This window comes from Sarcophilus harrisii, chromosome 4 (genome assembly GCF_902635505.1).
Source record: "Sarcophilus harrisii chromosome 4, mSarHar1.11, whole genome shotgun sequence".
In the NCBI taxonomy this organism is placed as follows: Eukaryota; Metazoa; Chordata; class Mammalia; order Dasyuromorphia; family Dasyuridae; genus Sarcophilus; species Sarcophilus harrisii.
In genome coordinates this window covers 269,352,862-269,379,275 of record NC_045429.1, presented here as the reverse complement: position 1 = coordinate 269,379,275, position 26,414 = coordinate 269,352,862, and the positions used below count along the sequence as shown (strand labels likewise).

The window sequence follows — 26,414 nt, the reverse complement described above, 5'->3', positions numbered from 1 at the left end:
GATGGGAATCGTCAATATTGGAAGGACTAATGAAGAGGATAAACATAGTAAAATATTATAAAGAGGAATTGTGAATTGTTCATTCCGGGAAATAATTTGGAATTATGTAAGAATGTGAATAAAATATCGATATCCTTTTGCCCTGAGATCCCATTGCATCTCCCAAGGAGGTTAAATGACTCAAAGTATTTACAGCAGTACTTTTTGTAGGAGCAGGAAAAAACCCAACAAGAAAAGAAATAAAGTAGATACCTATCAATTGGAAAATGGCCAAACACATTGTGAAAAATGAATGTGATATTGTTGTATCATAAAAACCATAAATATGAAGACTACAGAGAATCATGGAAAGATGCTGATGCAAAATGAAGCAAGCAGAACAAGGAAAATAACACATGATTAGAAATGGGAAGAAAAATGAAATGAAGTAAATGGAAAGCAAATGGAAATAAGTTCAATTCTGTTTTCCCCTTTTTAAAACTTTTTTGTACAAGGGATAGCTCTCTATAAAGAAGGAACATTTCTGGAAATGGTCCTATTTTTAAAAAAAGATATGATTCTCACATTTCTATTTTCATCAACTTAGATGGCCACATTTGAGGCTTACAAGAAAGAATAGTGATGATAGGATACAGCTTAGAATACCACAGCTCAATATAATAACCAGCAGTTCAAAGGATCACTTAAACAGGAAAGAATTTTATTTCTAAAGTGTTTAGGCTACCAAACTACATTATTATACTTATAACAGCTGGTTTGTGGATTCTTTCTGTAGTAACATTTAGCATCCCCTCCTTCCATAACAATCTGGTTATTAGGAAAAACCTAAGAAACAGAAAAAGGCAGCTAACTATACAAGGATTCATACAGTCAATAAGAAGACTAAACTTACATTTTAGGTTTTTGTAACATTCTGAATTAGACTGTTATTAGTTTTGTTTAAACTAAAGACAATATGAGAAACCAGAGAAACTTTTGCCATAAATTCAATCTAGAAGAACTTAAGGCTTCAAAGAATTCCTAACCCAAGGGAAGCTAGATGACACAGTGGATAGAGCACTGGCACTGTAGTTAGAAGGATCCGAGTTCAAGTCTGGTCTTAGACACTTGACACTTACTAGTTGTGTGACCCTAGGCAAGTCACTTAACCCTTTGCACTACCTATAAGCCCTACCCCACAATCCCTACCATTCTTAACTTGAATTCCTTAGCTGGATGCTTTTGAGCTGGGATTTTCAATATCCTTTTGATAATGCCCTCTTACCATATGCAGATAGGTGAAGAGGGGTCCAAGGATGGGAGATACAAGGGCTTCATAATGCTCTGGAGGGCAGAATAGCACCAGAGGTTTCACAAAAACCCGTTAAGAAGGTAGGTTAAGGAGACTATAATATTCAAGGCACAGGTATACCCCTCATTCCACAAGCATACTGTTCCTGGGTAATCTGAGACAGTCAGATGGTAGACCATGTTCAAAAAGTCTGCCAGTAGTTTTAAAGCTACCAAAGACACTATCTAGTGTTAGGTAAGCCTTTAGACTTGTCTCTTTCCCTAGCATGCTAAGCTGTTTGGCTGTTTAATTCTATTACATTTCCAGATTGTATCCATGCTTACATTTGCAAGAGCTAAATTTCATCCACTGTGAGAAAAAGGGGAAGGCGTTATTTTTCCAACCAAGTTTTGCTTCCTATCTCCACTGGTTTCACAGTTCTAGGGGGAAAAAGATGCCAGTATTAAAAACAAGATGAGAAAGTTATCTGGATCCCAGGACAACTTGGGAGATGGAAAGGATCCTGGAGGCCAATTAACCCAACCTCTCCTTTTACTGTGAGGAAACAGGCTCACAAAAGTCAAGTATCTCACTCAAAGACAATTATGAACAGAGAGGAGACTTGCACTCTGATCCTAATTCCCAAATCCAGGGTTCTTCCCACTATGTCATTCTGTCCCTAAATGAAGGGTAACTGCCAAAATGAAGTTGCTTTTCCACAGAAGCAGTATACTGGCAACTACACAACAATTACACAAGTTAAGTCTGAGTCAAACCAATAAATTTGAGGGAAAAGATCTAATCCTAAGAGAATGAACAAGACCTTTTAAGACTTGCTAATAAGGTTCCAATTATACAAGAAACAGCTTTCAAGAATTCCTGTCTCTTTTTGTAATTTTCTTCTATTGCTTTTAGGTTTCAACTCATTTTTCTTTTAGTGAAATTTTCACGAACCCAGATAATTAAATCCCTCAGTCTATGTGGATTATTTCTTATTTTCCAATTCTTTTGGTAGATTCCAAAAGGATATGAAGCATGGGTCGGAGTCGGTAGTCAGGAATGCTGTTCAAGTTGACAAAGGCAGAGTTAAGAAGCTGGGTGGCAAGGTCTTCAACAGTGTAGAAATCTTGCTGCATAGAAGAGCCTGCTTTCCCTAGGATATGGAAACTACAAAGGAAAATCACCAGCAAATTCAGTACCCACCAATGCCAGTTCTTAATGTCCAAGAAACTTAAAAAAAAAAAACAAAAACCAAAAATGTGATTTGCTCCTGCTTGCTTCATCAATAACAACTTCAATAAATTTCTGAGTCAAGGGTTAAGTGCCTTTTAGTTGCACATTAATTAAAGCAGAATGACTTTATAATAAAAATTATCTCAGGATAGCTGTTACTGGGTGATTCAAGCTAAAGATGTACAGTAAATTTGCCACCTGGACCAATTAACTAACTCTGTAACTAGAGAATTCTTGAACTCTAGCCATCCTAAATCCAGGTATGTCACTTGTCCTAAGAGGAAATACAGAAGAATGTAAAAGATTCAGATCAAATATACCCCAATATTGGAAAAGGAATAATCATGATATTCACAAGGGAATCATGGAAGAGAACCAGAAGTTCAACCTGTTGATAATGCCATTGGTCCTTAATAAGAGAATATTTATATTTGTACTTCCTCAAATGATTGGTACCCAAAGGAACATGAATTAAATACCAATCACTAGGCATTCTAACACTAATATGCCCATGAATAGGAACAGTGAGGAATAGAATATAGAAAATATCAATCTCTTACCAATTCTCATAGAGAGTACAAAAGAAACCCTGCATTCGTTCCAACACTGTTTTGTAGACAGGAGAGTCATAGAGTTCCAGGAGAGGCTGAGGAAGTCCTAGGTGGGGGAGATTAAAAAAAAAGAAAAATCAGACAAGATGGACCTTCTCTCTCTTCTACCCCAATTGAAAACATGGAAAACAAAACAAAAATTACAATCATGTAGTCAATCAAAACAAATTTCCACATTGAGCCTGTTCTAAAAAAAATACTTGCCTCATTCCACTTTCTAAATCGCACAACTTTTCTATTAGAAGGTGGGTGGCATGTTTCTCCATCTATTCTCTGGAATCATGGTTGGTCTGCTTATACCGAAGGGAGTTCAGCACAATAGCATTCCATTTTATTTATGTAGCATAACTTGCTTATCCATTCCACAATTTATGATTGCTTCCTTGGAATCTCACTCTTTGCTAGCTTAAAAAACTATAAATATTTTCTTATATCCCTAGAGTTTATCTTCCTAAGAACTAATCCCTCCCATAATCTATCTTCTCTTTAATTCCTTCCCTTCTCACATTTCCTCTTTCCCTCTGACTAGTTAAGCTGAGGGTGAGGTTCAAGTGTTAAATGCTCCCCCCTACCCTTCTCCCTTGTTTTACAGATTTGTATAACTCGATATTTTCCCTAACATTCTTTTTCTTTCCCTCTACCACAGTATTCCTTTTCTCTCTCTCTCTTTTTTTTTTTTTTTTTTAAAGATAATCAAGACAAACAACAGAACCAATCCTGCACCTTGTCTAACTGTACTCCCTCTATGAACCCTAATGATGATAAGGGTTCAGATACATGCATCATCTTGCATTTGAATTGTAATTTGAATGTAAGCAGCTCATGTTTACTTTTTAAGGTTTCTCTGCACTCCCAAGTTTTTATGCAATGTCATTCTTTTCCTCAGAAATATTTGGAAGTCCTCTATTTCATTAAAGGTTCATCTCTTCCTTCCCCTACTCCCAAAGCATTATATTCAGTCTTGGGCTATTCTTGGCTGTAAATCCATGTATTCTTCACTGTCTGTAACATTATATTCCAAATTCTCTGCTGCTTTATAGTGGTGGCTGATCCTGAATGTGGCTCCTTAGTGCTCAAATTTTTTTCTTTATGGCTGCTTATGATAGTTTTTCTTTGTCCCAGAAATTTTGGATTTTGGCTAAAATGTTTCTGGGAATCTTCATTTTAGGTTTTCTCTTAGGAAGTGATTGGTAAATTCTATTTCCACATCTTAAAAACATTTTCCCCCCTCAATCTATTTTTCAGGTCTTTTTCTCCTATTAGATACTTATATTTTCTTCTATTTTCCCCCAGCATTTTGACTTTATTATTTTCTCTTGCCTTATGATATCATTGGTTTTTATTTGGTCCATTCAAATTTCTAAGGAATTTGTTGCTTAAATAAGGTTTTGTATTTTTTGTGCCAAGCTTTTCACACTTTTTCCAACTTGTTTCTTCCATCTCTCTCATTTCTTTTCCAAAATTTTACTAAAACATTTGCATTCTATTTATAAAAAATATTTTTAACGTCTTTAAAAAAAACCTCTTGGTTCATCTCTTCCAGCAACTTTAGTTTATGCCCAAACTATTTTTTTTCTCCAAGGCATTGCTTGTAGATGTCTTGGAATCATTCTCTTCCGAGTTTTTGTCGAGCATTCCTACTACCATAATAGGTCCTTATGGTAGTTTTTTTTTTTCTTTTTTGGCCTATTCTTCCAGACTACTTCCTGACTATGGATTTCATATCAGAATTGGGCTCTGCAGAACTTCCAAAGGAACGTTATAGGCTGGCTGTATTAATACTTTCTTGGGTTATTGAGTGTTGTGTTATTCTAGAATGTCAGGATCACTTTTGGGGACCTAGAAAATTTCAACAATTTGGTGTCTCCCTGGTTTGTACTCTGCAAGGTCTTGACCTGGATTTAACAAAAGCAGATGATGCTGGACTCAGCCCATAAACTGGTTGGAAAGCTTTGCTGCCTCAGAGTGACAGAGTCATAAATTCCTCTTTGGTTTGAGATTTCTACTCTGGTAATAGATACTGGTAAAGAGACTCTGCTCTGTCCCTAAATCACAAGCTGCTACTAACTTCTAAAGTTTCTCTCTCTCTTTTTTTTTTTTTTTTGGGGGGGGGATAATAATGAGGCCCTCCCTTATGCACGTTATAAATGCCCTTTTTATTCCACCTTGGATCTGTGACCCAGAACTGTTTGTGAGTGACAAAGCTTCCAGTTAGCACTTCAGTCTGGTGTGGGTCAAGTAGAGTGCCCAAATATGGGTCTGAGACTTTTTCTGGATTTCTCCATCAGGATTGGATCTAGTACATTTTATAGATGTTTGGAATTGTTGACGGGAACTTAGTTGTGTTGCTTCCTTCTGCTCTGCCATTTTGCTTGCCCCAGGAAGAAGATTGTTAAGGTACATATTGTTCTACCACTAACTACCTGAAGTAGACAGTGCACAACATGGTACTTAAGTGATCTGGGCTAATAGCTTAGATTCTCATGTGGCTGACCAAGGCTTCAAACTGCTTGAGTAGTTTCTTTGAAGATTTAATAGAGATGTGAAGAAATGTACCTGCCACATTTGTGTTGAATCATAAAAGGTACGGTTCCTCTAATAATGCCAATTTGCATTAGAAGGCTTGCTAGCAGAAAGAAGTAACTATATTCATATTATCACTAACTCCTAGGGAAAACTAAAAAAACTAAGCTAAATGGGAAGACTTCCATTTCAGTGGATATAAACTGTTTTTACTGATTAGTTTTGATATATTACTCTCTTCACACTTCTACATGATGAGGAAGATTCATAGGATAAGGGATTGAAAAGGCAATTCTGGCTAATGGATAACACTGGACAGGCAAAACTGATATTTTCCCACTTGAATTTGCTTAATTAATTTAGCCTTACCCACTGTGTTTTTTCTAATATATTTTATGTTGTCTGGTAGAGCTAAGCTTGCCTTCTAATCAAGTGGGGGAAAGGTTTTGGGTATACAAAGATTCTGTATTATTTTAAAAAAATCATTCAAATCAAGTTCAGGGTTAGTAGGAAAGGAATATTTGAATTTCTTTAAATTAAAAAAAAAAAAAAAAAAAGAGAGAGAGAGGCAGCTGGGTGGCGCAGTGGATAGAGCACCAGCCCTGAAGTCAGGAGGATCTGAGTTCAAATTTAGCCTCAGACATTTCCTAGCTGTGTGAGCCTGGGCAAGTCACTTAACCCCAATTGCCTCATCGGTAAGGGGAAAGGGGAGGAGATGCTCTAAATGCTTGTATTTCAGTCCACTTGAGGACCAAGCAATAAAGACATTCATTTTTGCCCTGAAGAAAATATAACAATTACCAAAAAAGGCACTGACACTCAGCATCCATACACACTATATTCAGTCATCTTTGAATAATTAACTCTCAACTAGATTAACCCATAAACTGAGAGGCTATTATTGCGGGATTTTAGCTTCAAAAATTAAACAACTTGTGACTCACTCACACATTCAGTGTAGGTAGTCCTATAGCAGTCTGTGGGACTGCTTAGACGTTGTATCTATCTTTCATATCTACCTTCCATTTCCTAGTGTCCCTTGAACTTCTCCCAGTTTCTAGTAAAACTTATTTGCAGTTAGATATCAAAGTGTCTGTGGGTTTCTAAAAAAAAAGCTGCCATAAAAGTATTAAGTAAGCCACTGGTCAAATAAATTCAAATATATTATGAGATAGAGCTTCATATTTTATATCAATACTTTATGCATTTATAATTTTTTATTAATACACTGCATATCTCTTAACATTTTATATGCTAATGCATTGTTTAAAAAAACATTTGCTATTTATATAAAAGCAAATGAATCTTTTAGTTTAAAGCCTAGAAATTAAACATTACTTATATGTGACATACTCTTGTTATCTAGTGGTAGAGTACCAAAATCATAGAGGCAACAAGAGGAAGAATGCATTTTCTTAAGGTTGAATATGTAATACATAGGTGATGAAAAGATAGTATATATCACCTGATCAATCACTACTCAGATAACTTGTGCTAGGGTTGGGATGACAGCTACTAGAGGAATAACAAATTCTTACAATCATATTCCTATTTAGCATAATCTTCACTGTACAGATAAGAAAATTAACTCTCAGAAAGGTTAAATAGTAAGTGGCATCAGTAACAGATAATTGCATAGAACTTTTGAGTTTGCAACACAAATGTTAACTTATTTTGCCCTAACAATAAACCCTGCAAGTTAGTCACCATAGATTGCCTCACTGCTTCTGGACTTCTCTAGACCTTTTCATCTTGCCTTTATTCCCCAGGAAAATTATTCTCCCATTATGTTGCCAGACTGAATCTGCCTGGTACTTCCATCTTTTTGTTAAGTACCTTCCACCTCTGACTCTATGAATGGAGGGCAGAGACATAGTTCCAGATTCTCTATTTAAGGAGGGGGCTCAGAACAGTTTTCTCCCCATTTCCCACCAGCTATTCTGCTTTTGGACTCTGCCATAACTCTCCATTATGTCCCTGTACCAGATACCTTCACCTCCTTTTCCTCCTACTTCTCACCTTTCTTTTAAGCTTCCTTTTGTGCATTGTCTTCATTTAATGGACTCCTAGCTCCTTGAGGGGAGAAACTATATTTGTTTTTATTTGTATCTCCAGTGTTTAATACACAGCTTGGCACATAGGTGCTTTATCAATATTTATTGACTATTGACCGGGAACAGAGAGATTAAGTATCTTGTCAGGGGAACAGAACTAATAAATAGTAGAGGTATGATTTGAATCCAGGTTTTTATGGCTCCAAGTCTTATACTCTTTTCACTATAATATGCCTTGTGAATATATCAAGAGCATAGTAAGATGTTAGTGCAGCAGGAACTACACATACCAAACTGCTGAAACTGCTCTAGATGTATGCTTGCAGCAATTCTTAGAATAGAAGAGAAGAGATTGGGAAAAACTGAACTTCTTAAAGAAAATGTAAAATTTCTTACCTAGGATGGCATTCTTTTCTACTTCAAGCATATCCAAAGCCTTTGAGAAGTTATCTCCCAGTTTAGCCAATACCTCTGGTGTATACAAAGTATTGTGTGTTCTGAAAGAGACAAGTTGCTTTATGTGCATGTTTCTCTGAATCTGACAAGAAGGGAAATAACAGAGTGGAGAGACTACCTTGTGCTGTACATCAGAATTTTTTTTCCCACTGGTATGCAGATGAAGATTGTTCTTAAGACTTCTCTAACAGGGGACAAAAATGAGGGCACTAAGTAGTCTGAGTGTTCAAGAAAAGGGTTCTGAATGGAAGCCTGGAACTCTGCTATGAAGTATAAACATATGAAATATGGAACCAAGGGAAAGGAAGGTAGCTGTTAATCTAACAAACACTTCAGCACCAGTTCTGGGAGATGATGTTTTCTTGAACCTAAAACAGATCTGCTCTGGCCACTCCTAGAGTTGAATTGTCCAACATCATTAGAGGCAAGTAGTTATTATTATTTGTTGCAAGAATGATAAACAATTCTGCTTTATTTGTCACTGGAAACATAAAGCTGTGTTGTGGTAGTTATAGTCCTTCCTTAGCCCAATGGAGAATAAATTTTTTCCATCCTGTGAAACAAATTTCACTATATCATATGATAGTTTTCTTCAGCATCTAACATTACAGAAATATAACACTCTACAAAACCTTAATGTCAACCCAAATTAGAAATGAACACCAAAACCATATTCTCATGCTGGCTCAAGAAGGCTTTACATACAATTAAGTCACAAAAATCTAAACCATACCAGTATTTTAATGATACAGATTCTTACTTATATAGTTTGATCTTGGCCAAGTGGCCCCTTGGGACTGAGGAAAATCCACCTGTTTCAGCAAGGGAAATTTTATTGCTAATGCTTACATTAGGAGACTAGACACAAAATACAGAGGTGATACCACTCTCATTTGAAACTTTTTGAGTAGAAAAAATCCAGGAGTAGAATTATCAATGTCAAAAAGCATCTGCCTGAATCATAAATAAACAGTGAAAGAAGAAAGTTGCTGCCAATTTTTGTCAAGACAAAGAGAGTAGTTGTCTGTAAACAATGTAAAAAGATCCCACACTATTGTTTCCAGTCCTAGCCTTCTTTTACAAAAATATCAGCCACTATTTTGCCATTTATTGTCTTACCCAAAACAGTGCTGTGAATTACAAAGAAGAGAGATCTATAAAGACAGATTTGAAAAGCTATAGTTCTTGTTAAATCCCTTTCTTCCTAAACAGTTTTTTACTGAATTACATTCTCAGGGCCAGAGATGGAGAGTCAAGACAGAAATTGTTTTTATAGAGTTTCATTAAGCAAACTACTACACATGGTCTTAGGCTGGTCTGGAAGAATAACTGATTCCTGAAATGGGAAGCCAAAAAGGCAGTTTTTGCCCAAAATCTAAGTAATGCCAGATATCTACTCTGAAGCTACCTAACAGAACTCCAGTGCTGGGTTAGAAAATAACACCAAGACAACACCATTGACAGTAAGAAGTCCATGCTTGGTCCCTATAGTATAAACAAAAGTAAGGCTGGGAGTTTTAGTGACACCACTGCTATATCCACTCAGAGCAAATGGCTTTTTCAAGAGAGAGCCAAATCCTTGATGGATATTGCTAGATCCAAGCTAACCTGAGCAGAAACTAGCTGTTTTTAGGACCAAGGAACAGTGACTAGGAAGCTGTTCTGACCTGCACTCCATAGCTTCCCCTCTTGCCCATGGCATATCAAAAGCATCACAAAGCAACCTATGGAGATGATTACTCTTGAAAATTCAGCACATTTGCCATCTTTTTTTTCTTCTGAATTAGTTAAGATTTTCTCTTAGCTGCTTTTACCTATATGCACTACTTCAGGAAAATGTACTTTCTGCCAATATCAGTTCTTCAGGCAAGCTCTCAAGATACTAGAGACAGAGATCTTTGGTTTTTATTCTCAAATTACATTAAGATGACAAATGTTATTAAAGCTACAAGACCCTGGATTTCTTTTATCTCACTCTTTCCCCCTGCCCATCCAGTAATCTTCATGCTAATGATGATGATAATATTTCAATTACCCAAGGATTTTATCAACATGATGCCTAAGATCTCATAAATGGATTTCTAAGTTAAGGCAATGAGCATACTACACTTATATGAATTCTGACCCCATTTTTTGTTCAATGCCTACCACAGTGTCCCCAAATCAAGGAAGCATACTAAAGGATAATCTTATAAAGCAATTTCTAGATTATCTAACAATTTCACCACCATGGTGCCAACACTATTTGCTATCAAATATCCTTCCCATCAGTACTTATGTACCTACAACAAATAAAGCGTCTCCAAGCACAAATTTAAAGTAAGTCTAAAAGAGTTTATTAGGATAAAAGATAAAAGTATGACTAATGAGATGAGTCTTTAGAGAAGAAAAGAATTTTGTATGAAAAGTCAATTTTCTCCTCCAATTTTACTATCTCCAACCATCTCACAAACTAGCCAACAAGTTTGTTTTATTCTAGATTCAAAATAACCAACATAATAATAAAATACATCTTACTATACAGAATCTAATGGCAACTTTTACCTTCTGCACTGAACAGACAAACTTAGAGGCATCAAAATTCAAACTTGTTCTGGTTTTTCTTTTTTTTTTTAAATTGTCATTATTGGCCCCATAGCACCATCTAGGGTCTCCTAAGGAAGAGAAAATTGCTGAATCAACATTCAATAAAGTATCTATTCATGTCAGAACTTTGAAATTTCTAATGACATAGGAATTTGAGATTATCAAGGTGACATTCTGTAGCAACCTTGTATGTTTCCCTATTTAACTTACTTTAACATTCACAGTTAGGGTTCTACTCAATGAAGAATACTGCTTTTCTTGCTTGCTTCTTTATTCTTATCTAAATAGTTGGGTTCCCTAGAAGTCTAATAAGAGGTAACCCAGAAGAAGTTAAGATAGACTGCTCTATGTCCTTGTTTCTCTATGAATTTATCATACATCACATGTCACCATGCTATGACAAATGAATCTTTTATTCTTTTTTTTGTTTTGTTTTGTTGCTGAGGCAGTTGGGGTTAAGTGACTTGTTCAAGGTCAAACAGATAGAAAGTATTAAATATCTGAGGCCAGATTCCAAACTCATGTCCTCCTGACTTCAGGGCTGGTGCTCTATCCACTGCACCATCTAGCTGTCCCATGAATCTTTTATTCTTAAAAACACCAACATGGCAATAAATTTTCTTCTACCTAAATTTGTAATACAACGTTGTAGTCCAATTCACAACCAACATTTCTATTAGAACTACTTCTCTAGAAACCAAGACAATGTCTTAACACATATCAAGACAACAACTCCTACATCTACAAGGTACCCAGCTACAAGACAACCATGCTCTAAATCTACCAAGTACCTAGTTATAAGACAAAAAAATCTTTAATGCTGCTTTTCTAGTTGAGATGAATGTGGGATACCAAGTGGGTTACTTGAGATACAAGCATTTTGGATTGCTAACTACACTCTGACTGACTGGCCAGCAAAGGAACAAATCAGGTTGGTACCTAGTCTCAAATTTCAACATGGACAATACTGAAAGAAATAAGTAGATGCTTAAATTCAATTGCTGGATAAGCAAGAACTGGCTTTCACATTTGCTTTTGAAAAACTTTAGAAAAACTTCGTGACAGCTTCCCAAAACCCAGGAATTACATGATACCTTCAATTTCTACCCATACTTATTTATGACATCTCTTTCCATTTGTTTCACAGGTTAAATCATGGAGGGTGGTGTAGGGAATAGAATCATCTTTTGATGCTTGATGGTTACTGCTGGTTAATTTCTCAGTGCCCCAGACAACTTTTTAATACTCACAGTTTCCAGGCAGGTGCTAATTCATATTAATAAAGAGTTTTAACATCTACAAATGACAACTCAGCTTCCTCCTCCCTCCCCTAGATCTCAGTAAATGAGGTGAAAATATAAATATCTCCATTAAGGGTTAACTTTCTTCTTTTCAGTTTACAGGCAGTTAAGTAGATTTTAGCACACTTGTAGTCAGCTCATATGAATTTCATCTAGAAAATCACAATGACAAAGCAAGAGTGCCCAGGTGAGCAGTTACTTTAAAAATGTATATGATTTATATCAAATGCAGCTCAAGGTGAAAGATGAATTCCCCCCCCTTCCTTGGGGAGGAAGAAAAGAATAGCCATTTTGGAAAAAGCAGCTATGGGTTTCTACTCAACATCAAAACTAAATCAAGTAAGAAATGAGGTTATTTCTTTTCACCAGAGTTTTACAAGTTCTGGGGTTCCTTTAGGAAAAGGAAAAAGTCACTCAAAAAATCAGACTGGCATCAATCCAGGTGCCAGGACACAATCCCATTGATTCCAGTGGGGGAACACATTGAGGCCATGCAAACAAATAAGTTTTGAGTCAGAAAATGACCTATCAGCTTGACTTACCTTATAAGAGCAAGCAAATTGTCGAAAAGTTTCAGGACCTGCTCGGTGCAAGGGTTACGAAAGATTGGATTTCCACTTGGAGTATAGCCAACCACAAATCCTCCAGCTTTAGCCTCTTCCAAGTCTGTAGGCCAGCGAGCCCGTTTCACAACTCCCAAAATGGTGTACACACAAAAACTTATCTATAGCAAAAGAAAACAGAGATAAATAGAAAGAAAAAAAATGAACAGAAATACCTCTTCTTATCAAAGGCTTATTTAATGCTTTGGCAAAAGCAGTATGAGGCCAGCGAGAAGGTGAAGATTTCCCCTCCACTTGCTCACTGAACCTTGTTCTCATTAAGCCAGCAAAGCCCAAGGGGAGTCCTCCAGCCGCCCCTCTCCGGGTCGGTGGTAGCCTCTGGAAACCTGTTTACAAGCTTCCCCACCATGAGGATACCTTCCAGGGTATGCAACGACCCTTCCACAGGAGCTTATGACTGGAAGATGTCTTGGTGCTAGTCGTGCTGAGTCGAGTGTCTGCAGGATATGCTCTAAAAGGAAGTGTTTGGGTCACCACTATCTTGTCTCCCTGCAGCACAATGCTCCGAGGACTGACCGCAAACCTTGCTCCTGTAACAGGTCTGAAAGTGGATTAACATCTCCAGGGCGACCATCGTCCTACAATGGTGCTCAGTGGTTTAGAGATTGGCTGTCATGCGGCCAAATCATCAATCTTAAATGTTGACTCATTCGATTTTACTTCAAGAACAAGAGTCAGTAGCTCATGCAACATCAAGAGAGGGAAGAAAATTCCCATCATGGTACATTCCACTTCTCCAACCCACATAGACTCACTTTAAGTTCTTCTAAGTCTTTGCTTCTTGTTTTCTGATTCCTTTCCTAGTATTTTTCTAGACTATACAAATTTACCTTCCCCAGCAAACTGTTAGGAAGACTTTTATGTGGGGCTGAAACAATGTTGGCTGGGAGATCTATCAATTTTCTGTGCTCATCTCTGATTCATTTTTGTGAAACTTCCTATTTAAAGTGTTATTCAGAAGCTTAGTAAAAACCAGCTATTTTACTGTATGAACACAGCTAAAAAAAAAAAAAAGAAAAATCTCACTTAAAAAGAAAGAAGCAGCTTAGAGCAGCAGCAATATTCCTAAGACACTTCCCAGAATGTCAATGGGAGAGGCCAGGACTAGCAGAATTGTGAAACTGAAGAACACATCACACAGTCACAAACAATGATAGTACAGATTTTGTTTTCCTAGAAAAGGCTTATTACTTACTCGTGAACGATTTAGACCATTGGCATCTTCCAAGCCTGGTTCACAGATTTTGTTATCAGCACCCACATAGGCAATAAAAGCATCAGCATCTGAAAGCACTCTGAATTTTGGGCACAGAGGAAAGAGAACATTAGTCAGTATTTTCATAGTTTCAACCCAAGTGGATGCAAAAAAAAAATTTGGTTGCTAGTTTGTATTCTACATAATGTCAGAATTATACAAATGTCAGCATTTTCTTTGACAGGAAGAGGTTATGATTATTTTTCACTGAAGAGTTTGTTTCCACAGAGGAGTACAAATAAGTTTAAATCATTTTATTGATAATTTAATATATACTCAGAAGGATCAAAGATGGGGAATCTTCCTTTTAAATGCACATTTGTGCATATCTGTGTGACTTCTACTTGTGTTCATTCCTTAGCCATTCATCTCTCTCAACTACAGTGAAAAATAAAAGTTCAAGAGAAGCAAAACAAACCTTACCCTACAATCTATTCAGACTAGCCATGCACCACCCCTGGCATTGAACATTACATCTATGTGCATGCACTGTACTACCTGAAAAAATAACTCTCTCAACTACAAGTTAATTATTCTTAACAGAATTTGGAAACTCTTGAGTGCCATTACCCTAATCATACACTCTCATATGCTACTTAAAATATGATTCCCAAGATGGCAGTTACCTACAGAAACCAAAAAGTTGCCTTTTCCTTCTCTTGTAGTCTTTAAAGGATTTCCCCCTCCAGTTCCCTTACTATCCTTATAAACTTCCAGGAGGATGTGAGATAGCATCAACTGTACCTTTGCATCTCTTCAGAAAGCCAGAGATTGGCAACTGGTGACATTAGCTCCTCCAAGAAAACTTTCTGCCTTTTGTAGTCCTTGAATTGATTGCTGATTAAGACCAGGGCTTCCATAAGGGCACACTTTTCCATTTGTGTCAGAAGCAGCTCATTGGAAAGCAGCTGCTTTACATGGTTATAAAGCATGTCAAAATTAGGCTATAATAACAAAGGAGAGAACCAAGGGTAGTAGAGTTCAGTTTTTCTTTTTAATAGATTTTAATTCACATGTATGTGTGTAGTTCCCCTAGATTTCCTCTTGAATTCTGTATACATAAACATCAGTCCTCAACCCTCCCCAACCATCTGTTTATATATGGAAAAAACTTATCAATACAATGTAAAAATGTAACAGCATATCTAATGTTTCCACACCCATGATACTACTTCCTTCTGACAAATGAAAAAAAAAAAAAAAAAAGATTTCTGCTACAGACACTGTGACAATGTATCCAGTATTCTCTCCTAGCATCACCCCTTTCCCTTAAAAATGAGGTTTGCTTCTCAATCACATTCTGCTACAGGACTTTAGCTAATTTTTTCCTTGAGTAGCTGAAATCTGCTTTTATTAATTTTTTCTTTTTCAAATTTTTACTCATTTATCAAATTTTCAAAAATATTAATTTTAATATTTTAGGATCATATATTTTGTTTATATTTTATAAATAAATATATATATATATTTATTTTAGCTTAGTTTTTTATTTTCAAAGCATATGCAAAAATAATTTTTCGATAATGACCTTTGTGTTCCAATTCCCTCCCCAACCCCTAGATGGAAAGTAATCAATACATGTTAAACATGGTGAACATACATATAAATTCAATACAGGCATATATATTTATGCAATTATCTTGTTGCACAGGAAAAATCAGATCAAAAAGGAAAAAAAAATTCAAGCAAACAACAACAAAAGTAAAAATGCTATATTGTGAGCTACTCTCAGTTCCCACATTCCTCTCTCTAGGTGTAGATGGCATTCATCATTACAAGATCATTGGAACTGGACTGAATCATTAGAACTGTTTTTTATGGAGAAATTGCCAGATATCCAAAGGCTATAAAACAGGGAGCCTAACCAGGATCTTAAAAAACTATGTTCCATGAACTGTTGAAAAGTTGACTCTTGTAGAAAGGTCAGATCGACAAGATAATAATCTCTATGGCAATATTTCTCAGGTTTTCTAATTAAAACAACTGTTACCCAGAAAAAAATTTGTACTTTTCCATGCTATGTAATTGTGAAAACACAGGCAGCTGCTGACTCCATCTGGGCTAATTTTTCTACACCAATATTGCTTAAAAAAAAAAAACCCAAAAAACTTCATAGATCATGCTGTTTGATACACATACTAGGAGGCAAACAAACACATATTGTATATTTCTGGATAAGTCTAGTTAATTTATATTCCTGAGTAGAGATTAATTTCTTAGTATGAATCTTATTTATATCCTATCAGGTTGTATAATGTGACTTGTCTCTCTCAAGGTGAAGCCATTTTATGCTTGGACACAATTCCCCACCTTACACCCCCTTCTGAAAGCTTTTTATTTTCAAAACATAAGCATGGATAATTTTTCAATATCAACCCTCGCATAACCTTGTGTTCCAATTTCCCCTCTTTCCCCCCACCCCTCTCCCCTAGATGGCAAGTAATCCAATATATGTTAAACATGGTAGAAATATGTTAAATCTAATATATGTATACATATTTTTACAATTATTGTGCTGCACAAGAAAAATCAAATCAAATAGGAAAAAAAATGAGGATATAAAATGCAAGCAAACAACAAAAGAGTGAAAATGCCATGTTGTGATCCATACTCAGTTCCCACAGTCCTTTCTCTGGGTGTAGATGGCTCTCTTTATCACAAGATTATTGGAACTGGTGAGAATCATCTCACTGTTGAAGAGAGCCATGTTGGACACAATACCTAAAAGAGTCTTAAACAGAAATGCAAAGATTGTGCACGTTTACATGGAGAACTAAAGATGATAAGGAGAGAAGTTTTTCTATAGGAAGAAAAAATATTATATTTTTAATCACAGCATGCCAAATTTTAAGAGTTTTTCTTTGAAGTGAGGTATATTTAAGACTATAATTAAACAAGAGTGAAATTAAGCTGAAAGCAGATTAGAACAACTTCTTGGCCTTGCTCCAAGTCTTACCAGCACAAGTTGAGGATAGTCACGACACATTTTGATAATAGAAGAACATGCATGTCTTCTCACATTCCTCACAGCACGAGTTCTGGGAGCCTGAAGAGAAAAATCCAACAAATTAAAAGGCAAGTCTAACCCGACAAACCATATCTAATTTTTTTAAGGGGAAAAACTCACAAGCATTTTCCCTTAGCTAATGAGTCCTGGGATGAAAAAGTATTGAACTTGGAATTATTGGATCTGGATTTAAAGCCAAGTTATTCCAATTTCTACCTCATTTGAGTTTAAGCTAATTACTCAGCCTAAGTCTCAGTTGTCTAATTTATAAAACAAGAGGGTTGAATTATATAAAACCTTTAAGGCCTCTCTTACTTCTAAATTTAAAGTTATATTCGTATTTGTGTGATTTTATTTTTGCAGTCAACATTAACTAAAGGAAATTCAAGACTACTGTGTAGGATAAAATATTATTAGAGAGACACCTAGTCTTGGAAGCCTCTAGGTTACTTGTGAAAACGTTTCCAAAACACTTTCTGATCTGTGTATTCCTGACCTAAATAAGGTATATAGTTCTCTATCACAAAAAGGAAAACAAAGATGGTAGGAAATAACTGTCATTTATATAGGCTTCCAGTATTGACTTAGAAATGAAAAAGACAGTACACAAAACCTGAGTACTGACTTCCATAATCAGAGATCAAGAAATTACAAATGTCATTATGAGATAAGCTAATTAAATGTAATATTATCAATGCAGATATTACTTCTTAGGATTTGGAAAATGAATAAAATTAATGCTCTCTTACCTTACTTTCCTCAATGATTTCAAAAGTAACAGATGAAAACAGCTAAAAGGATGAAAGAAAATGATCATTTCTCAGTACCAGATATGTATCTCGGAAATAGAAGAGTCAAGAGATTCTTAAACTGAATTCAGTGACTTCCTTCTGAAACTTCCTATCCTTTCAAACGGTACCATTATCTTCCTGGTCAACAATCCTCATTGTTCCTTCTTTTTTCCTCCCCTTTCTAACAATATCAGCAAGTCCTGTTAATTTTACTGACATACAAATCTTTCTTATTATTCTCATTTTCACTTATGACCTTCTTAAAGTGTACAAGGACTATCAGATCACGGTCCCAGGTGGTCCATGCCTCATTGCAGCCTCTAAACCAGAAGTGTCAAACTTAGGGCCAGCAAAACTTCATAGCAAGGTCTGAATCAGAATAAAATGTAATTGAAAAATAATTTAACAAAAAAAAAAAAAAAAAAAAAAAAAGAAAAATAATTTAACAAAATAAAAATACAATACAATCCAGAGAATGTCAATCTGTGATTTTCTAAATCAAGATGCAGGGATCCCTTTCTATTTAAATTTAACACCACTTCTCTAAACCACAGCCAGTTTTAATTTTTCTAAAGCATAACTTTAATCATATCACTTCTGCTCAAAATTTCTCAAGTTTCCCTTGCCTATCAAATAAAGTCCAAATTGTTTAGCCTAGCATTCATGTCCGTATTTTATTCCTCCCCCCCACCCAATATTTTTTGACAATTTACTGCATGAATAACAAGAAAGTCATCAGAGTTTTAAGTCATGGACTAATTTTAGAAAGGAAGTTTACTTGACCCCAAAATAACTAAGAAAGTTTACTATACAGATACTTTGAAGCAAATAATCATAGCAGTACAATAATGATGGTCCATAATTTCTACACTATCAAACAGTTGTCTCTAAAACCCCATATGCCTTTTTTCATACTTTTCCCAGTGATTACAATTATTTCCCCATCCCACCAACCCTATTATCTCTATTTCAAGGTTCTGTTCAAATTGAAGTCGCCTCTTCCAATGAAGTCATATCTGATCTCTCTAGCCTTTCCCTTCCCATAAACCTCCATTGTACCTTTTTTTTTTTTTTTATGAACTTGTATTTGGTAATTTTTTTTTTTTTTTTTTTGTATCTGAATTCTAAATTCTTTGAGGGTGGGAACTTTGCTTTGCTCATAGTTGTCTCTCTGCTAGGTACTTAATAAATGTTTGTTGCATAAAAAATTCCAACCATTTCATGAGAGGAACAAGGTAAAACACGGGCCCTCAAACTATGGCCCGTGGGCCAGATGTGGCAGCTGAGGACGATTATCCCCCTCACCCAGGGTTATGAAGTTTCTTTATTTAAAGGCCCACAAAACAAAGTTTTTGTTTTTACTATAGTCCGGCCCTCCAACAGTCTGAGGGCTGAACTGGCCCCCTATTTAAAAAGTTTGAGGACCCCTGAGGTAAAATTACATTATGGTTAATAAGTTTTACTCATACTAATAATCACAGTCATCTTGAAAAATATTACATAATAGTTTTGGATTCACAAAATATCAGTGAGACAATTTATGATAGAAAAAAAGTTCATGTGATTTAAAAAAATAAAAGATCCAAATAGCTGCTTATTATATAATAACATTACATGCTTTTTCCTTCTCCCCAAACCGTTTTCTTGTAATTTATAATGCTAGTTACATATTTTCTAAATGTTTATGACTATGCCTCAAAAGCAACAAATCAATGATTCATTTTGCAAGTAAAGCACAAAAAGAGAGGGAGTTGCTTACCTTAGAAAGGACCTGGGGCAAGTACTCTGGTCTGTAACTGACAAATGGAAAGAGTGCTGAAACATTGGTGAGGACACAAGACAAGATGAGGGGATCCTTGGTATTAAAGTTCAGTACATTCTGCAGCAGTTCTATGCCATCATTCACTGGAATTTCCTGCAACATAAAAATGTCTTTGAGCATATAGCCAAGTCTTCTTTTAAAGTAACTGCTATATGAGTATAGGCCAGAGTGTGAATGTAACCTTGAGATTCAGAGAGAATGTAAACTACCTTAAATAAAAGTAAACAACAAAAGAAGCTCCAACTAACCGATGGGAAAACTTGCATGTGACCCTGAGCCAAACTGGACACTATACCTTCTTTGTTCTGTTTCTAATACCTGACATGATCTGGATTTTGTGCAGGGATCCACGATGTTATTTTGTCCTGCTACTGACCAGGACAACTGACCTCTTGTGAGTAAACTCTCTTAAACAACCCAATTAACCTTAATAAAACTTATTAGTAGCCAAGCTGACATGAGTCCCTCTTTCTTTGGTATCTCAGTACTCTCATTTGTTGCAGTGAGCAGAATAATATGCCCCCTTACAGCTGCCCAAGTTTATTTATCCCAGTCATTAAGTTAGGTTTCATCAAGACTTCTCAACATAAGTTATAGATACACAAGTTTAAGAGACCTTTAATAAGCAATAAAACTGCGACATAGGTAGTCAAGAATTGACAGCACAAACTAGATAATGGAGTTCTGGAACAAGAGAGGGTGGGAAGGAAAGGAGAAAAATATTTGGTGACAGTTGTATACTAAAATGCCACAATAAGACATCTGTACTTTAGTCATTCAGATCTACCATATGCTTATTTTTATTTCAATATATGTTGACACAATTTGATTAAAAGAGGGTTTTTAGGTTGTTAAAGTTTATCCATCAATCACTTAATTCTTTAGACTTCCATCCATAGAGTAGGATTCTATAATTCTAAGAATAATAATAATAATTTACTATGAGTATCAAAAAATGAATGAAATTATGAAATCTAGTGCCTTCCTAACACTTCTTTGCTTTCTCTTCAAAATTTCTTACACTTGTTTTTCTTGGGGATGTATTCTCTTATATACACTTTAAATTTGCTTAATTTTTTATTAAAATGATTACCAAAAGATTAAATAAACTGATAAAATCAAATTTCTGAGATAGCAAGTAAGATTCTGGACCTTTGCTCTACAAAGATGCAGACACTATAAGATTTGGTCTTAGAAGTCAGTCAACACACTTATTCACTCATTACCACTTACTAAGAACAACAATTACGATATATTATATTTAAGTATAATGTTCTGTAGTTTTTGTACTTAAGAATTTTCCCTTTTGAGGAGGTAGAACCACGATAGTGAAGTCAAGGTAAGGACTCAACTGAGTTTTCCCCTAGACCCCTTCAAATACCTTTAAAGAACGACTCTAAATAAATTTTAGAGCACTAGAATCCACAAAAAGATAGAGTGGAACAATTTTCCAGCTGAAGGCAGCTTGGAAGATTGGCAGGAAGAATCTGTTGTACTAAATTGGATGTAGAGTACAAGTGCAGTGCAGGCCATGACAGCACAGTTCGGGGTCCAGGAAACCAAGATAGGTGATGGAGCCTCTGAAACTGCACCAGTGGCAGCAATCTCTAGAGCTCTCAGCCCACAGAGGCCAAGGACAACTCAGCAGGAAAAGTTTGTTGCACCAGGGTATAAGGGGAGCCCCAGCTCAGGATTAGGCTTTGGAAGTCACTGAATCAACAGCAGTGCAGAAGCAGAGCTGTGGTAACAGCAGTGACAGTGACCATCAGAAATCTCAGACTCCAAGGGCCTAGACAACTGGTCAGAAAGAAATTGCAAGGGCTTCTTTGCTGGCACTGTGGCAGGACTTTGTTGCTCTTCCCATACTCAGATCTGGGTAGCAATGCTGATTTACAGTACAGGTCCCTAGAAGAGCTCTGAAAATAGCTGTATACTATCCCTGAAGTTTAGGACAATGCACCCTCCACACTGGAAACAGAGCCCTACTTTAACAAAGAGTTAAAAGTCAAGTAATAGGCTGGGAAAATGAGCAAACATGAGAAAAAGATTCTGATCACAGAAAGTTACTATGAAGACATAGTAAGGGAGACCAAGTACAAATTCAGAAGATGATAACAAAGTCAAAATTCCTAGATTTAAAACTCCAAGAAAAATAAGAATTGGCCTCAGGCCATGGAAAAGCTCTAAAGATATTCTGAAGAACTAAAAGAGGTTAAGGAAAAAAATGAGAAGAGAAGTAAGTAAATGAGAGTGATGCAAAATGACATATAGAAAGCTAATGAGGAAGAAAATGCCTTAAAAAGCAAAATTGTCCAAATGGGAAAGGAGGTACAAAAGTTCACAGAGGAAAATAATTCCTTAAAAATCAGAATTGAGCAAATGGAAGTTAATGATGTTGTGAGAAATCAAAATGCAATAAAACAAATCTAAAAGAAAAAAAAATAAAAAAACAGTGAAATATCTTATTGAAAAAACAACTAACCTGGAAAACAGATCCAGGAGTTACCATTTAAAAATTATTGGTCTATCTTGAAAGCCATATTAAAAAGAAAAGAAAAGCCTGGACATCATCTTCCAACAAATAATAAAAGAAAACTATCCTGCTATAGTAGAACCAGAGGGCAAAATAGAAATTTAAAGACTACTGATCATCCCCTAAAAGAGCTCAAGATGAAAACCCCTAGGAATATTAAATTAAATTCCATAACTCCAACTATAAGAAGATTGAAAGCATCCAGAAAGAAACAATTCAAGTATAGTAGAACCATTGTTAGGATAATACAAGATTTAGCAGCTTCTACATTAAAGGATAGGAGGCTATAGAATATGTTATTCTGGAAAGCAACGGAGCTAGGATTACAACCAAGAATCACTTACTCAGCAAAATTTAGTATAGGGTTTGGAAAGTCACTGGACTTTAAGGAAAAGGTGGACATTCAATGAAATAAAGGATTTACCAGCATCTGTGATGAAAAAAAATTACAGTTAAAGAAAATTTGATTTTCAAATACAGGACTCAGGAGAAACATAAAAAGATAATAAGAAAGGGATATCATAAGAGACTGAATAAAGCTTATCTGTTTGCATTTATTCCTATATGAGAGGATGATACTTGTAACTCATAAGAACTTTCTCATTCTTATGACAGAAGAAGCATAGACAGGGCACAAGTATGAACTGAATATTAAGGGATAGTATTTTAAAAATAAAATAAAATCAAGGGATGAGAGAAGAATGTACTGGGAAAAAGGGAAAAGGAGAGGTGGAATGATATAAATTATCTGCCATAAAAGAGGCAAGAAAAAGCTTTTACAATCGATGGGAAGAGGGGGATCAAAAGGGAATGAGTAAATCTTATTCTCATCAGACTTGGCTCAAAGAGGAAATAAACATACACACTCAATGTGGGTATAGAAATCTATCTTACCCTGTAAGAAATTAGGAAGGGAAAAGGATATGAGAAGCAGGGGGGGAGTGAGAAAAGAGAGGGTACATTTGGAGGGGCTAGTCAGAAGTAAAATACTTTTGAGGAGGGACAATGTGAAAGAGTAGAATAAATAGGGGGGAAATACAGTTAACAGTAATTATGAAAACAATTTTGAAGCAAGTTTCTCTGATGAAGACCTCATTTCTCAAACATATAGGGAACTAAGTCAAATTTATATTAAAAAAAAAACCCCAAAAACAACTATGAGCCATTTCCTGATTGATAAATCATCAAAAGATATGAATTATGCTCAAAGGACTATAAAATCACATATATCCTTTAAACTACCAATACCACTACTAGGCATGAATCTCAAGAGAGTAAAAAAAAGGGAAAAAACCTATATGGATAAAAATATTTACAACAGCTCTTTTCTCAGGGCAAAGAATTAGAAATTGAGGGGATATTCATCAGTTGGGGAATGGCTGAACAAATTGTGCAATGGGATTATGAAGGAATATTATTTCTCTATAAGAAATGATGAGCAGGATGCTATCAGAAAAACCTGGAAAGTGCTCCATGACCTCAAGCAAAGTGAAATGTACTGTGTATATACTAATAACAATGTTATAAATGCTCAACTTTGAATGATTTTGTTATTCTCAGCAATTAAAACAACTCTGGAATGCCACCTCATACCTATCAGATAGGCTAGTGCAACAGAAAAGGAAAATGACAAGTTTTGGAAGGGATGTGGAAAAATTGGGACCTTAGTGGTGAATCAATCCAATTGCTTTGAAGAATAATCTGGAACTATGCCCAAAGGGCTACAAAACTGCATATCCTTTGATCTAGCAATACTACTATTAGGTCTATATTCCAAAGCTGGAAAAAAAAAAAAAAAAAAGATCTACATGTACAAAAATATTTATAGCAGTTCTATTTGCAGTGGTAAAGAAGTGGAAATGGAGGGATTTTCATTATGGCTAAACAAGTTGTGATAAATGATTGTGACAGAATATACTGTACTATAAGGAATGATGAACAGACTGATTCCAGAAAAACCTGGAAAGACTTACATGAACTGGTGCAAAGTAAAGTGAGCAAAACCAGGAGAACATTACACATAGAAATAGCCATAGTGTATAGTGACCAACTGTGAATGACTGAGATCTTCCCAGCAATACAATAATCCCAGACAATACTGAAGGATTTAAAATGAAAAATGCTATTCACCTCCCAAGAAAGAACTGTTAATAGTCTGCATGCAAAATGAAGCATAATATTACTGTTTCTGTGTTTTCTTTTGCAAATTGGCCAACATGGATAGGTTTTGCATGATTTTACATGTACAATTTTTATGAAATTGTTTGCCTTCTCAAGGAAAGGGATGGGGAAGTATAAAGGGAGAAAATTTGAAACTTAAGATTTTAAAAAAACATATTAAAAATTGTTTTTTACATATAAAAAATAAAAAGAAAATTTTAAATCCTCTAATTCAATTTTCCCATTTTATTGATGATGAAACTAAGGCCTGGGGTCAAATCACTAGTTGAAGGATACAAAGTAAATAAATGGCAAAGTTCTGACTAGAACACAGGTCAATTGTTCCTAATACAATACTCTAGTAGAAAGAGTATTGTTGTTTGTTGATTTAAGGCAATACCAGATAGGTTCTAAGACCCACTACAGGGGCATGTTATCCTAGTTGTCCAGCCTTCCCAACTCCGAAGCTGAACCTTGAAAGTCTTTGAAATTAAAGTTATACAAAAATGTTTCACACCTTAGATGATTTGTATACAATTGCTAGGACCTCTACTTAGGAACTGACAGTGATTTCTCCTGCCCAATCTATCACATTTGTATTTCTTACTCTTACTTAACATGAAAGACCTCCATCCTCCCATGCCTGTCCAACTTTGTAACTTGCTACTTAATAAGCTATTCTTTCTGCTCCTAACAGATCAATTTTGCTATTGTCCTTCACATCTCTTGCTTAATTCTGTTAATATGCCTGAAATTCGGTCCCATTTCTCTGAAAATCTATAACCCAAATGAAGATTTCTTTTCCAGAACATTTTTTCTGCGTCACTCAACACTTCATAATGTTATATATAAATCTGAATTATACGACTACATTCTTCTTCTCTGAATGCTTTGTACCTCCAATTATACTGTACATTACTCAAAGACAGGGATTAAATTTCCTTTCTGTATCCCTTGAAATGTCCCATCCAGTTCTCTGAACACAACATGTGCTATAAATAAAAACTTGCTGAAAAAAACGAATGCTTATTGTGGAGCTTTGTCAGATCTTTATAGCCTGCTCTGGAATTGAGTTAGCCTTTGGGGCCACAGATTTATGGTTTTATTTATCTCACTATCTGTATACCTGCATCTGGTTAAGTTTAGAATTAGGGGCTTTTATGATAAGAGTACTACTTTTGATAGATGAACAGATTAAGTCACCAACCCTCTTTTCCCACAGAGAGTTTATGATAATTCTAAAATCATGCAACCAATGGGGACAAGCTACTTACTTCTTTATCTAATGTTCGAAACATCTGGTTAATCACACTTTCTGAAAAGAAAGTCATGGCATCCCATTGTACAAAAGAGGGAGAGAAGATTGAACATAGGCCTTCTCCAGTCCTAGCTGTATAAAGAGAATAGGACAATGAAATATCTAATAAATAAAATCAGGGATTTTTGATATTATCTAATCCAAATCCATTTTACAGATAAAGAAACATAATATAACAGATTTCCTTCCTTCTAGTAGTGTTTGGCATATAGTTGGCTTTTAATACTTGTTTAATGAATGCTTATATGTTAATCAAGCATCTGATTAATTAATTTGGGACTTAATATAATTTCAAGGTTTTTTCAATAGTGATGGATTTATATGAATTCACCCACATGCTTTTGCCCCATTCTCACCTATTTTTAATCAAAACTTATTAACAATCTTTGGATTTCATTTCTTTTAATATTCAAATGTTATTTAAAGGTTACAAAAGCTACAAAGTCTTAGTAGGAGTTCTGGTTATAAACCAATGTAAAAAAAATTAAAGGAAAACTGATTTAACAACTAAAGGAAAATTGAGACAAGCATTTTAATATGAATCTTCCAATTCAAGTAAATTTATTATTTAGTGGTTATTCATTTGCAAAGGTATATTAGTGGAACTGTTCTTTTAAGTGAGAATATGCATAAAGCAATTTGCAACTTTTGTCAACCAATAATCAAAAATTTTTTTTTACTAAAGTAACATAAAATTGTCAACTATCATTATTACCATTAAATACTTTTAGGACATTATGTTATGAATACTAGGATTTTTCTGCTTTCAATCCTATTAATCTTTTTTTCTCTTTCAACTGGATTGAAATTTCAGTGTAGAAATACCAGCCAACTTTGATGGGCAGATGGAAAGGCAAAACCCTCAGAATGG

At 35.4% G+C, this 26,414-nt stretch overlaps 1 protein-coding gene across 2 annotated transcripts in view; it reads right to left on the bottom strand.

Annotated features, from left to right (window-relative positions):
* The window catches only part of XPO5 (exportin 5), a 59,692-nt gene that overhangs the window by 5,613 nt on the left and 27,665 nt on the right, over window positions 1–26,414 (bottom strand). For both annotated transcript variants that reach the window (XM_012549078.3, XM_023502987.2), the window contains 11 exons: window positions 25,500–25,615; window positions 19,470–19,625; window positions 17,669–17,710; window positions 16,869–16,958; window positions 14,657–14,856; window positions 13,853–13,952; window positions 12,577–12,758; window positions 8,088–8,188; window positions 3,064–3,160; window positions 2,301–2,437; window positions 1,265–1,362 (listed from right to left, as the gene is read on the bottom strand). In XM_012549078.3, the coding sequence (XP_012404532.1) occupies window positions 1,265–1,362; window positions 2,301–2,437; window positions 3,064–3,160; window positions 8,088–8,188; window positions 12,577–12,758; window positions 13,853–13,952; window positions 14,657–14,856; window positions 16,869–16,958; window positions 17,669–17,710; window positions 19,470–19,625; window positions 25,500–25,615 (1,319 nt within the window). The remainder of the gene's footprint in view (window positions 1–1,264; window positions 1,363–2,300; window positions 2,438–3,063; window positions 3,161–8,087; window positions 8,189–12,576; window positions 12,759–13,852; window positions 13,953–14,656; window positions 14,857–16,868; window positions 16,959–17,668; window positions 17,711–19,469; window positions 19,626–25,499; window positions 25,616–26,414) is intronic.